Source organism: Tamandua tetradactyla, chromosome 13, assembly GCF_023851605.1.
Source record: "Tamandua tetradactyla isolate mTamTet1 chromosome 13, mTamTet1.pri, whole genome shotgun sequence".
Taxonomy (NCBI): domain Eukaryota; kingdom Metazoa; phylum Chordata; class Mammalia; order Pilosa; family Myrmecophagidae; genus Tamandua; species Tamandua tetradactyla.
Window position 1 is genome coordinate 44852524 of NC_135339.1, and position 15165 is coordinate 44867688.

The 15165-nt window shown below is 35.1% G+C and overlaps 1 protein-coding gene across 3 annotated transcripts in view; it reads right to left on the reverse strand.

The window, feature by feature from the left end:
• Nucleotides 1-11240: 11240 nt before the first annotated feature.
• The window catches only part of PRKG1 (protein kinase cGMP-dependent 1), a 1184353-nt gene continuing 1180428 nt past the window's right edge, over nucleotides 11241-15165 (reverse strand). For all 3 annotated transcript variants that reach the window (XM_077125297.1, XM_077125296.1, XM_077125298.1), the window contains 2 exons: nucleotides 14260-14326; nucleotides 11241-12538 (listed from right to left, as the gene is read on the reverse strand). In XM_077125297.1, the coding sequence (XP_076981412.1) occupies nucleotides 12440-12538; nucleotides 14260-14326 (166 nt within the window). In that variant the 3' untranslated portion in view covers nucleotides 11241-12439. The remainder of the gene's footprint in view (nucleotides 12539-14259; nucleotides 14327-15165) is intronic.

A 15165-nucleotide genomic window follows, 5' to 3' on the forward strand; every position in this document is an offset into this window, starting at 1 on the left:
CTCCGCGGGACCCCGGGCTCCGCTGTTTACTGTGGTTCCAGTCTGGCTGGAAAGAGGAGAAACCCACTCTTCTGCTGCCCCCTGGAGGAATTTTCATAGAAGTTTTTTGGAGGTTTAGCTTGCTTGTCTGACACAAATGATTTATTAATCCTGCGGTTTACACTTCAAAGAAGATTTATTTTCCGGTCCCATTTGCTTGTATATTGCATACCTCATCCACCTGACTATGCTGTAGTGAAAACTGAGATGATAGATATTTGTTCATTAAAACAGATGGAAAAATACCCTCATATTTTTATCCACCCCGAAAAGTTACATGTGCAGGATCTTTTCTGAGATTTGATTTGGCTCCTGTAGTATGATGTTTATAAAAACATGGAGATTCTGAAATTTTCTATCTTGGGATGCAATATAGCACCTTTCAACCTCAGTCAAATTAACATTTATTGAGAACATACGTTTCAGATCCCAGTTCCTTTTTCTTTAGACTATGGTGATGACACTACTAGATGGTAGCATTCTAATTCTAACATGTGGTCATTTCAGTTATTCTATGAGCAAGGCATTGTAGAATATTAAGAAAGAAGCAAGATGTTAGATAGCATACCATTGAGTACAAGTGCTGGGTTGTAGAATATGAAACTTTCAATTTATTAATGTTGTAGAATTGTTCTTCAAAGTGGTTGTAATAATTCACTTTCTCACCAGAAGTGTATGAGAATTTTACATTGCTCTACATTTCGGTCAGTGTTTGGTATTTTCTAATACCATATTTTTGGTAATTTAAAAATTTACTGTTCCCTGGTTATTAGAGAATATTACCATACATTTCTGTTTTCTGGAAGTAAAGACACAACATTTTATGAGGCTAGTACAACCTTGACACACAAACCAAATAAGAATAGTTCAAGAAAGGGAAATTACAGGCTATTCTCTCATGGCGGAAGATAAACAAATCTAGGTCATAACATCGGCAAACTAGACCCATCAATGTATTAAAAATGCATGTCATAAAAAGTTAAATTCATGCCTAGGACTCAATATTAGAATTTCTGATATTAGAAATCCATTAATTTAGTCTGTCAAGTCTGCCATAATGACAGATAAAGAAGAAAGCTATTTGACTATCTTTATCCATGCCAAAAAAATTGATGTAATTCAATAATATCCAGTCGTGATTTTGAAAAAGATTGTCAGTCTAAGAACTTTCTTAATCTGATAATGTGTATTTGTATTAAACGCACACCAAATATCTAATGATGAAAGTTTAGAAGCGCTGATTTTAAGATCAGGAAAAAGACACAGATGCTAGCTGTCATTTCATTTTATTTACTTGGATTCTTAACCAGCCCATTAGTTCAGGAAAAAGAAACTAGTCCTTGGGTCTAAAGAGGATGAAAAAAAAACATTTTATTATTCAGAGGTGATAACATAGTCTTTAGAGATAGCCTGGGAGATAGACAAACGAATTAATAAAATTTCATCAAAAATGCTGGACATAGAACAAGATACAAAAATTAACTGAATTTCTTGATTGCATTGGAAGAGTTCAAAAGTATAATTAAAAAAAAATGTCCTTTAAAGAGGAACAAAAGATTTGCATGAACACCACTATAAAATGTTTTAGAACACAGTTTAGAAAATGTGAATAATAGAGAAATATATATGTTCATGGATGGAAAAGTTGATATCATAAGGTTTTTAAATTTCTCCTGAAAATTGGTCTATAAGTTCAAAGTAATTCTGATCAAAATTCTAAAAGGGTTTTTTATGAAATTTGACCATCTGGCTCTAATATTCATATGGGAAAAAAAGGGCTATAACCATCCAAGACAGTTTTACTGATGACAATAACAAAAGGAAATGGTTTGCCCTATAAGATATAAAAATCTTTATAAAGCTCTATTAAGACTATACTACTACTGCAGGTATGGGAAATACACCAATGTAACAGAATTGAGTCTAGAAATATATAAATGGGAATTTGATGTAATCAATAGAATTTTGTAAATTAGTGGAGAAAAGATAATCTAACAAATATATTAGAAAAATCCAGCAGATAAATGCAAAAATAAAAATAACACCAGTGCCCCCTCCCCATTTAAATCCACTCCACAGAGATTAAAGACCTACTGTAAATAGGAAAATTTAGAATTTTCAGAAGTAAGTGATAGTCATAGGGAAGGATTTATTATGCAAGACACAAATCCCAAATTATGTAGGAAGAGAAAAATAAGCTAACCACCATATGATGAAAACTTCTCTTAAAGAAGATGAAGATATTTGAAACATACAGAATTGATCAGAACAATAATGAGGTTATTTTTAAAATCATATTAAGTTCTTAGGAGATGTGGAAGCTTATAATGTTTCTCTTCTTGAATTGTTTGTGAATTATACAATTTAAAAGATGTTATACTATTTTTGTATTCCTGAGATAAACCGAAGTTGGCCAGTTTAAAAATATATTCCTTGATTAGCTTTGCTAATATTTCGATTAGGGTTTTTGCATTTATGTTCATGAGGGAGTTTGAACTCTGATTTTCCTTTCCTTTATGCTTCATGTCTGGTTTTAGGATCAAAGTTATCCAAATATCATAATGTAAGATAGAGTGTATTCCTTTCGTCTCGATTCTCTGGATTCTCTGGATGAGAGTGAATTGACCTTTTTCCTTTAATTTGGGAATACATATGAATCTGGGGCTCATATGGGTCTGTACAACTGGCTCCCCAAACCTGGCCATGGTACCCATGGATTAGCACCGTCCAATAGAACTTTCTGTGGTGATAGAAATGCTCTCTTTCTGCAGTGTCCAATATGGTAGCAACATAACATGTGGTTAGTGTGACTGAGGAACTAACTTTTCGTTTTACTCAATTTTGATTCCTTTAACTTTAAGTAGACCCACTTGGCTAGAGGCTACCACATTGAATAACAGGACCCTATATAAACTCCTGTTGATTGCCTGAGCCCTCTTCTTACTTTTGTCTTCTACTACTTCCAAGGGTTATATATAACCCATGGTATTTCTCTCTCCTTTTTACACTGCACTTTCCCTTGTGAGTCCTGAGTTGCAGTTGTGTTTCTGTGACTGAGATTACCATCTCTTGCTTCTTGCTTAGCTTGTCTTTTTTCAGGAATTTTCCATAGTTTCTTAATTTAGCAAGAATTTCTCTTCTGGCTTGGATGTGCTGCTGCTTACTCATATATTTATTTATTTTATTTTGATTTTTTGGCATGGGCAGGCACCGGAAATCAAACCTGGGTCTCTGGCATGGTGGGTGAGAAGTTTGCCTGCTGAGCCACCATGGCCCACCCTTATTTATTTTTAAACATATTTTTCTTCCTTTGGATTTGTTGCAACAGGTGAAGGAAGGATGAAGATACTTTAGGTTTGGCCTCATATAATTTTTCAGATGGGGAAATTAAAATTCAGAGAAGTAAACTTACTCAGAATCATAGATTTGGGAGCCTTCTCCAAACTTCATGGTCTCCTTACCAGCCTAGTGTCTCTCCAACAACATATTTGCTTCCAAAAGAAAACTCATTATATTTTAGATACCTTTGCTATGTATTAGTTTTAAGTCTTGTGGGGAATCGTCTTTTATATATATATATGATATATGATATATGTATATATATCACTCCTTAAATTCTGTTTTGTAATCATGTTCTTGAAATGAGTGCTGCCCAAATGTGTTTGGTACTATCTGGTGAGAACCCTCCCTCCAAGGTGTTCTGCTCTAACCTCCATAATCTGACTACTTTTCTAACTAATCCTCTCTTCTCTCAAATTGACACAATCCCCATCATGTCTCCCAACAAAAATAATGAACTCAGGCTTTAAGGAGTCCTTTTCTACTATTTTATTTCAGTCATTCAAATATTATATTTATTTTGTTATCCTGACTTTGGACTGCTACTTATGATCCAAGAGCATATTTATAAGTTAGGAAGGACTTGGTGAAAGTAGTTTTGTTTCAACTGAATTGATTACAATTGGAGTTTGTTGTTGAGAAGCAGGAAAACAGAAGACAAGGTTGGCATTTAATGGAGCTGGGAATTCCAAGGCAGGCTGGGCAGTTGTTGAAAGATATTTGGGGTCTCAAGAACAGATCAGAGGGAGATATGGGCTGGAGGCATGACTATTTTTAAAATATGTGAAGTGGAAGTTATTTTTGCATGAGAAAATTAATTTTACGCATAAGAAAATAAAACACAGTATTGCTCCCTTGGGCTTTTAGACACACAGACTAAGAAACAGTAAAGGTTACAACTTTTTATATCATATATTTCATTTCATATATGTCTCAACTCTTTTAATTTTTTAGCTCAATTTAAGTATAATAAACGAGCCTAGCACTTGATGAATTTTCACAATGGGAACACACTTGTGTAACTAGTCAGAGCAAGAAATTAAACAACCAGCAGCTGCGTAGAATCTTTTTTGTTCCCTCCTAGTTCCTATTCTCTCCAGGTTTAACCACTGTCTTAACTTCTACCCCCATGGATTTTTCCTCTAAGAAATGAATAGCTATAAATTTACACCTAATAAGAACTTTAAAGACAATCTAGTTGAGTTTTATAAACTTATTAAAAATTAATAGCAGAATAATTCCTTCAAATGTTACATATAGCCCCAGGATATGGGACAGAGTATAGTGGAGATTTTCATATGAATCTGAATTAAAAATCTGGGGCCTGTAGAACCTCCTCACCGCTTCTCCTCTTTCTGTCCTACATGTGCTACTCTCTCTATATTCCATCTCAGTGAACTCTAAGACTGCTCTTCAGCATCCTGAGGCTGTTTGGAAAACGTAACCTGAAAATCATTGGTCCATTGCAAGCAATTCCTTTTGAATCAGAGCTGGCAAACATTGTCTGTCTCACTACTCAGCTCAAGTGCCATGGACACTGTGTACTGGCTGCATTCAAATAAAGTTGTTTTTGCTTGTTTTTATTTTTTACAAAAACAGATTATGGGTTGGATTTAATACACAGGCTTTTGTTTTGCCAACCTCTGCTTTTGAAGATAAGAGGTTTACAAAAGCGAGGTAACTTAGAATCACAGAATTTTATTGCTACTAAATTCTGAACTAAAGTTCCTAAAAGCAACTTTCATAATCTTCTTATGTATAAGGAAACCGTGGCTCTAAGCAATTCACTGTCTTACAATGTAATTTGTAGTATTTTACCCAGCAAAGGTTTACGTGTATGACAGAGAGAATTATATTGAAGGTGGTATTTTGTTCTTCCAACTTGTTTTGTTTGCTTTCATATTAAAACTCTCAGCCCCTCTTGTCTTACCAGTCATCTGGGGTGAATCATGCTCTCCTTAGGAACCATCCCATGATGACATAACTTCTATTGGGCCCTTTGTTTATTGCAGCCAAACCTGGTGCTTCTGAGGTCTGAAAAAGTCTGCACAAGTAGCCCAAGTAACTCTTTGCACCGATTTCAGATGGTCTGAATTCTGAGGCTGTTTCCTGCCATCACCCTTTTAAACTCTACCTTTGCTATGTCTGGTTTGAGGTCATTTCTGTCAAAGGACTAGGCGTTTGAGTGAATTCACCAAGTCTTCACTGCATTTTTTTTAACTGCCCATCATTCAGTCTTGAAAGATATGTTGTATTATCTTCTACCTCAAATTGCTGAATTACCTTGCTTAGGCAGACTGAGGCAGTTTTTATCTTTCTTCTGTGTTGAGTGGTTGTATCAGGACAAGCTTATGCTGCTGAAACAGTCAAACTTTAGTAGTTCAAAATAGTATATCCTGTTATAATCATTAGTGGTTTGGCTAGGGGCTCTGCTCCTCCTTATTGCCACCCCAGTTCTGCATCTGAAGCTGACAGGGAGCTGTCGTCGGAGAATTGCCTGCCAGTCACGGCAGTAGAGGGGAAAGTGAGTGTGATGGAAAAAGAACTGGTTCTTAAAGTTTCTGTTTGAAGTGACAGGCTCGTATTTCAATGGCCAAAGCAAGTCAAAAGTCCAACCCTGCTGTCCTTGGGGCAGGGAATTCCCCAGGGAAGGAAATTAGTAAACTTCAGTCATACCCGGTAGAGGCAGAGGCCCATCCATTCCCAAATTCCCATTATTGGTTTTCCTTAGAAGTCTGAGGTCTTCATGCAAATTAAGTTCCTAGTATCCTGACTTGATGTTTCAGGAATTACTGAAGTAGGCTTAAATATATCTTTCTGGCTTTGTAGATCAAGATGTGGATTTACATCTTTATTTATTAATTTTTATATATATATATATATAATTTACTAGTATTTTATTTTAATATGGAAATTGGGAAGATACTTATTAATTAAATATAATGGCATTTAACATTTTAAAGGGTGTTAAATAACCTTTGGATGTCCACGTCTTTACATAGGCATTTTTTCTGTTTACCGCTTCCACCTTACCCTTCCTGTAGTACTTTCTCGTGGACCCTCTTTTCCTGCTTGTCTTCCATGAACATATACAAATATTTCCATCTGGTAAACCAAGGTGATTCTTAAAAATTCAGATTCCTGGACTATATCTCAAAATAACTGTGGGTGACCCCAGGAATCTCTGATTTTACTGTATTTCCCAGATATATATTATGCCATTAATGTTTGAAAAACACTGACCTTGAACATATGCTTTGAGTCTGTCTATTAATTAATGGTTATGAAAATAGCCCTTTGAGTCACTGGAGATTTTTTTTTTTTTCAATGAAGTTGAGGCTCAGTTCATCTTGTTTAGCTAAAAACAAGACTTTTTTAATTTATTAAAAAATAATGGATATGTGAATGGATTTAACTTTTGTTCCATAGACCCACCTAGGGTGGAAAACACAGCTGAGAAAGCTAAACGTTGATGTTTTATCAATTTTTAAGATTTCTGAGTTGGAAAGGAGAAATATAGAACACAAGGAAAAACTCGAAAGAGGACTCTCAGGAGAGAACGTGAGTGTGGTCAGTATGCTATATTATGTATGTGACACATTTAAGGCTATAACTGAGAATCTGAGGGCAGGTCTGAAACCATAACATGTGACCAATTTGGAACCCATAGCCAATCCATTCATCTCAGAAAAATTTACAATCTATTCCTATTGTCATAGTCAAGTGTCGTGCACTGATTTGTTCCAATTGCAATAAACATGCACAGAATGTAAGGGGGGCCTGGATGCGACATCATCACCACCCCCATCCCCCACCTCCCCCCAATTTTGAATGTTGTTCAGGTGCCTCTCCTAAAACTGCATGCTTAATGCAAAAAATAGCCTTTCATGATTGAAGACGACCATTCTTAGGTCAAGGTTATGAAAGTCATAGAACTTGAATGATGGATCTTAAAAGCTTGTGTTAAGGTTTGGAAAAGAAACCAATAGATTGTGTATAGTGCCGTGGTACTTTTGAAAATTCTTTTATTGGCTCTATCTGCAAAGTTTACTGGACTGAATTTCTAGTTTTTGTTAAATGGGGGTTTTAAACACATGATTGCTGGAATTGCTTTATCGGCAAGATACAAGCAATCAGATTGAAGGAATCTGTGCTGCAGCCAGTTTTCATTTGTGCATCATTCACTGCAGTGAGGAACAAAGAGATGTAGGAAGAATATGTTTACTATGGTTTTGGAGATTTGAGTGTGTTGTAGTCATATTGTTCATATTTTATATGAAGCTTAACGGGGGGCGAGGTTAAAGTGAATGTATCTTAGAAAATATTCATGAAGTTGTTTTTCATATTAAAGAATTCTCTCCAAGCACATAATAATAGAACAGAAACATCCCTTTGTCTAGGTCAATGGCTGACTGATGATAGCAGGAAAAAAGGTGTGTGTGGTGGTGGTAGAAGTGGTGTACAGAAAACTGTTAATTTCTGGGTTTGTGTGTCTGCATATACTTTGCTATTCATATTGGATGGCCCAGCATTATTCCCAATTGAAGTCTTTAAACTGATGTGTTGGATTAGTTTTATATTAGATCATAATACATTATTTCCTAAAGGATGCTTGGGTTGTAACTACTTTCTACCTTGTTGTGGTGACAGTTTATGATAGCGCTACATGATACTTCAATTCTAGTGTGATATACCAATTCTTCTGCTTTTGGAGCTTGTCTGGAATCAAACATCAACTAGGTTCAAAAGTAATTATTTTTTTATTTCAATTCTATAAAGTATACAACAGGCACTCAGCAATTACAGCTGCAGAAAAAATACAGAGCAAATCAAAGCAGGTTAAGTTTATGAAAAAGTTTTTCATCTACATCAAAAGAGTGCAAGTGGTCGGCGACCATTTGATGACAGTTGTTGCATTCTGACTAACAAAGGACTCTTTCATGTAGAACAAGTTGTAAGAGAACAATTAAACAACCATAGCTGTAAGAATACAAAAGAACTGACCAGTTGTAGAAACATCATACAGTGAAAGAAATGTAATAGATGATGCTAAAAGAAATGTCCCTTTACTTGGGAAGCCCAAACCTCTGAGTCATCAAGGGCTCAGAGCTCTGTCTGTTGCTGCAGGGGTACATAGAGAGGAGGGCTAACGACACACTTTCCATGTTTAGCTTTCTAGGTCCATTGAAAACTTGCCTCATAAATGATTTGCATATACAATAACTCAGAGAAAGCATCCTGTTTTGTTGAGTGGTGCACCAAAGGTCCTTTTTCATCATTGGTTTCATAATGCGGTGTGGCTAGCAGTCACTTTCCAATTTTTCTTCTGTGTTGGACCATTGTTAATGGAGTCTATAAAATGAGTATGTTAGAACTTGACTGCACTAATTGTTTAAAACTGGTTCAGCACAGCTTAGCAAAACAGGAATACCTGTATACAGACTGATAGTATGTCATATATTAATTTGACCTGCACATACATTTATACATTTCACAGAAATGACGCTGTATCTCATTAACAGATACACAGCTCTGGTACATTTAACAGAAATAAGAGAACAACTTCATCATTTCTGTAATTCATCAATATTATATAATAAAGGCTTATAAATTGTTAGCAGAAAGAACTGTAAAACGCAGCAAGCTAAGAAAGGACAACATTTTGAGGTGTGTTTGTCTTTGTCATGCAGCATAACACCAAATTTGTTTTTTTTTTAATAGGATGCCATGAATTTAAGGCACTTGCAACAATGCCAGATAGCCAGGTCATGTTCTAAACTATGGGACAGATGAATAACAGTACAGTTGACATAATTTTCAATAATACTGACAATTATGACATTAATTCAAGTCTACTTGGACCTAAAAACATTATTCATTACAAATAAAATGAAATAATAATGCTGTGAAACACTAAAAAAAAGTTATATGTACCACAAAATATCACACAAAAATATCTATTTACATAAATATTTTGTCTGTGGTCCTATTGTGAAATAAAACATTATGGATAATGCACAGATCACCTCTATTCTATGAAATCATCTCTAATGTCCTTGTTTTCAATATGGTAGCTGACTTCCTTAATTTAAGTTCACCATCAGTTTATTCATATACAAATGAAACTAGAAAAATTCAGTAGTTGTGTTTATATGTTTTTATACATGTGTAATTCACATGCGTATTCCATAATTCTAAGTAAAAATTATCACTGGTAAAGAATCTAATCAAAATAAATTTGTTTTAAATGCCACATGGATCCTGATTTATACCTTAGGAATAAAGAAGGTACGAACATAAAAATCACTTATAGTAATTTTCCAGAAATTATTTTCTCTAATGTACTCAATCCATCTCAAATATTATGCTGTTCCTTTCCTTAGCCGTTTTCTATTATCCTGTGAGTCAAAACACACAGAAAGCCCTTATTTCCCATACTCGAAGCATTAACAAGAAAGTCAGTTAACAAATCAAACAAGTTGGCACTCTTGTAACTTATCCAGATGTTCTTTTGTGTAAGAAAACAGAGGGGGCATGAAAAATTCAGAAATAAAGTAAGATGCACTTTATGACACTGACCATGAATTTTAGCCCTAGTGTCTTCATTAAGACAAGATTTAAATCCTTAAAATTTCATGTTGAAAATTAGATGAATGCTTTTCTGTTACTATTTCTTGGAAGATGTAGCTCACCTTTATTTTTTGGTGATTGCTTTAGATAATGCAATGCCAGGTGCGAAATGAACAAAGATGTAGTAACAAGTGGGAGAAACAACTTATGGTTCCATTGTGCTGAATGCTACTTCTTCCTTCTCAATAGAACTTGTATATATCGGTTGTCTTAGACATGAACCATAGTTCCAAATGCTCAGTAAGTGTTAATCTCTGGGGCTATTGGGATATTTGAAAAGTTGCAGGGGAAGAGTCTCTTACCTAATGACTATATAAGTTTACTATTCTAGTAAACCTTTAATAGGCTTAAACCACACTATCTTTTAACAAAAATGACTGAAACCTGACTATAATGTTTAGAATTACATATTCTTAAAAGTCCAATTAAAAGGGATATAAAGCTTCTTAAATAGCATTTAACTCTGGATTTGTATTGATATATTTAGTTTTATATTCTGAAATCTGTAGAGGTGGTTATCTTGAGGAGTAGATTGTTCCTTGGATTGTTGTATTTTGAGAAGATACTATATTTTAAAATGGTCTTGAGTATGAGAAATTAAAACAAAATTAAAAACATATGCCTTCCTGGCTGTAGCACAATGATCTAATTGGACATATTTTTGCAGTGTCTGCATTTGATTGATTTTTTTAAATGCCATACTGGAAAAAAAAAAGCAAACTTCTATTTAATATACCAAATTCACACAGAGTTCCAATTCAGGATGACAGCTTGTAAATTCATCTACGTAGGCTACAATAACTACATAGATATGATGCTGTTTGTGCAGGGAAAGTCTCCAAACTGTTCACTCCTTATGACAGCTAATAGTCAACTAGCCTGCCAACAAAGAACTCAGTGTAAATTGATTTTTTTCTCCAAGTGAAAGAGCAAATTGGTGTGAGTTTCCAATACGGTATTTTCTAGCTAGTATAAAATTCCAGAATTGTAACATTTCTCTTCTTATGGAGCTAAAATTTATTTTTAAGAAATCAGTTCCCTATTTTCCTCTGTACTCCCTTCCTACTTTCACATGCACATAGATTCTTATTGCCTTATGCACGAATTGTAATCAATACCTGGCCAGGTTCTTGTCTTGTTCCCTGACCTCAGTTATATATTAATTAACATATAAAGTAGGGTTCCTTATCTGGTGAAATTTAATAATGATGACTTCTTCTGCCCCCCATCCCTTTGTGTTTTTTTTTTTTTTTTTTGGTTCAGGCCTAAGACAAGAAGCCAGTTCAAATGGGTTTTAATCACCTTTCTCCCTCAACCCTAGACTACACTGTATAAGTGAAATCTGACAGGAATTTGGCTTGATAAATTTAGTAGAAATGGTTCTCTGGCTACACATGTAATGATTAAAATTTGTGTTGTCTGTTCAGACACTGACATTTACAGATGAAAGATATACATAGCACCTATATAGTTTTTATTTTTTATTTTTTTGGATGGGTTTTAATCCTGCCCCACCCTACCCCAAGGTTTATTTTTATAAAAGGGAATATTTTAAGCCTCAGTTTGAGGGTACGTTAGGTAAGAAATAAAACCAATTGGCTGCTAGTCATCTATTTCCAGGACCATCTTTAAGCACGATGTTTTAAACAGTATGAAATGGTTTTGTGAATTGCCTTTTCCGCCCTATTGTGCCAATTTTTCAAAAAGAAAGAAATATCATGCATGTTGTTTTTTTTTCCAATCCTCTGTGAAAACAGCATATGTACCTGCTATGAGAGTTCTCAGCAGAAGCCATAGCAGTTGTGCTTTTATCGTATCAATTTTTAAAATCTGTCAGAAAGAAAAGGTAACATTCAGTCTCGTCATCAGCACTGCTGGGAAATAAAATCATGAAACTTCTAGCACTGGTTTGACATGAACTCTGTGACCAACGGATGTGTGGCCCTCTTTTGTACGGTATTCACACTGGCTTACGGTAGTAGATCCCACAACACTCATTTGAAGAAAGGAAATAGCCCAGACTGCACCACAGTAATTGATCATACCCGATATATCATCCTTTGATCTTACTGATAATTCTAGCAAGGTACAGACTCTTTTACTAGATTGAAGTGTTTTTTACAGTCTTTCAGATTATAGTCAGAGCAAAGCAAGATCATTGCAAGAATAGAAAACATCTCTTTACTGGCGAAAGGCTTTGCTTCAGGACCACCATGTCAACTGCTATTTTAGGTTCAAACAGAAAACATGTAAAGAGCACTATTGTCATCTAAGCAATGAGTCCTAATGCCACTGTAGTTACTGGAGCAGCATCAATCAAAGGCATTATGGTGACCCCGAGCACGAATCTTCTCTCTTTCCCTCAGGTTTGCTGGCAGCTGTCTCAGAAAAAGCTGTCTTCAGCAAGGCAGACGCAGGTAAGAGAAACACATTAGAAGTCTATGTCCCATCCTGAGTTGTCATCAGGCGGTGGTTCATCATTGTCCTCAGGGAAACTGTCGAAATTGCTTGTGTCTGTGGGTGATGCGACCTGTAAACAGAGAGAATGAAGGGCAGAGGGTTTTCTTGTATCCATTGTTGGTGGGTTTTTTTTTTTATAGTAGAATTCCAAGCTAGGGTTTTAGAAAACGATCTTGATTCATTCCTCATCAGTGGCTCTTTTAATGTGTCTACCGTGTAGCAGGTATTATGCTTTGTACTGGAGTTAACACCAGTGAGTAAAAACAGAAACAGTGCTTGCTCTCTTGAAGTTTATACTCTAGGAAGTTATAAATTATATGGTTAAAACAGTCCCATAAATCTGTATATTAATTATAAAGTTTGTTTACTATTATAAAAAATAAGTACCATACATGGATTGAGAATGATCAGGGGAAGCTTATTGGAGGAAAGTATTATCTGAAGCCCAAGAACTGATGAGTTCAATAAAGAGGGTCTGGTCTGTGTAAAGGTCCTAAGTGGGAAGAACTTGATGATCGCAAGTAACCAAAAGAGGTGAATGTGGCTGCTGTACAAGAGGGAGGGAGAGTGGGATGAGGTGAGGGTGCAGAAATTGGCAGGAGCCAGGTGATGTAATGGCCTTACAGACCATGGTAAGGGCTCGGTGCTTATTCTACGTATAATGAAACAAGTAAAGCTCCTGAAAATTTAGTGGGCACAGTCCAATCTTCTGCAGAGCGTCAGTAAAAGTAATAAAGAAACACCCTTTAATTGCCTCATATCCTATACTATTTAGAACCATTTACTGTGATAGATGTGTTTGTGTGTTTCCCATTAAATATTAGTATTACAGAAAGGAAGACCCCAGAAAAATTTAAAGCTTGGGAGAATCATTCTTCTTAGGTAGCACTTATGCCTCCCTGTTTCTTATCCTATTCTTGTAACAACAAAACTTCCTGAATGCAGTAAACATTTGTAATGTGAGGTATGGTAATGGTTTTTGTTTTGTTTGTATAAATACGCATATTAGCATAGAAATAAAGTTTAGAAATAAGGAAGTGTTTCTGTATATTTCTGCATAAGGAGCAGTATTGGGTTAGTCCTAGAAAAAGGAAGCATTAAAATGAATGAATCAATCAATGAAAAGCCCAGGACAAAATACAGCCCTCTTCCCTTTAATTAGGCTGCAGCATAGTTTATTAAATAAATGTAGTACTGGATGAAAATAAAAGTACAATCAATTGAAATCCATTTCAAGAAATACAATGTGAAAACTTAGTCCACTTAGTGGACTGGCTATTTAACTCAGTCTGATATAGTAAGAAAAAAAAATAAAGTTAAGAGAAGAGAATTATTTTCTTTTAGAAACTGATGAAAGCGTGAGAAGATGAAACCATCCCTGGGAGTGCTTTAAAAACTAATAGGGCTGGTGGGTGTGTGGGAAGTGGGACTCTGTGGGTGCATACACGAAAAGAGAACTGTTGAAACTAGGGCTAGAGATTCATTATATTCTTCTGTGTACACTTGTATATGTTTAAACTTTTCCATAATAAACGTCACCTTTTATTCATGAGTAAGATAAACTTGTGTTAAATAGTTAATAAAGGTACAGATAAAATGCATATACAGTAACTGTCCTTAATGTATCTATTTTAAGCTTGGATTTTAATATATATTATTATCTTATGGTGGTACTTCCATAGTTTATATAACCTGATGATTGGATAAAATTTTAAAAATAACACATCTTCGGTGACTGACATAAACACCACCAAGGAAGCTGCACAATTATGAACGGGAACGTCTACTTACACTTGGTATTATAGGAGGTGTCAAGGTGCCTTTTCTTAAGCCTTCCCAATTAAAGCCCTCAAACCATCTAGGAAAGGACAAACACACACAGTTAAAGGCATTTTATCTCAGCTAAAACCTTTTTATTGCAACACATACCATGTATATGACTGATGGAAAATAATGAGGCCAGCATTTTCAATACAACAAAAATATTTTCTGTGTAATTGCAGGTTTTCCCCAATGATCTTATTTTATGAGATGCATATTTTGGAAAGTCTAATTGTCAAGATTTTAAATGCTGACTAGAAAGCAACTCTTTTTATGCTAGTCATTTCAGGCATAATGCTTATATATGAACTTGTTCCTACATCATTATTATAATTTAATAAATGTCATAGTATGCTTGGCCCCGTGCCTTAAAGGATATTTTAAGGAAGTGGAATCAGAGCATAGAAGGTCAGGAACAACAATTATCTTTCCATCTTTGCAACCAATTCAGTGGGCAGCCTTGGCTAATTAACTTCTTCACATAATTGTATTATTCTCTGTATGTCCTACCTACTTCTCCTTTTTTTTTTTCTTAAAAGACTGAAGGTATTTCAATTACAGCTTTTCTGTGAAAATGACAACCAAATAAACAAAACTAACTTGTTTCTCTTTGAAAGGGTTTCACCATTAATAAAAGCTTCCACCACATTCTTAGCAGCCCTTTCCATTTTTAGATAATCTTATTTAATCTTAGGTATTTCTGTAAAGAAGTTCCCTTGATAGGGGCACAATTCTGTGACTGTTACATAAATGGGAAAATGAATGGGCTTGTTTTAATTCTAGACCATCAAGTCAACATAGGAAAGGACAGTCTGATATTTAAGAAGCTGCTGTTTTTTTTTTTAACTGCCCTTTGTCCCTCACCCCTATGATATG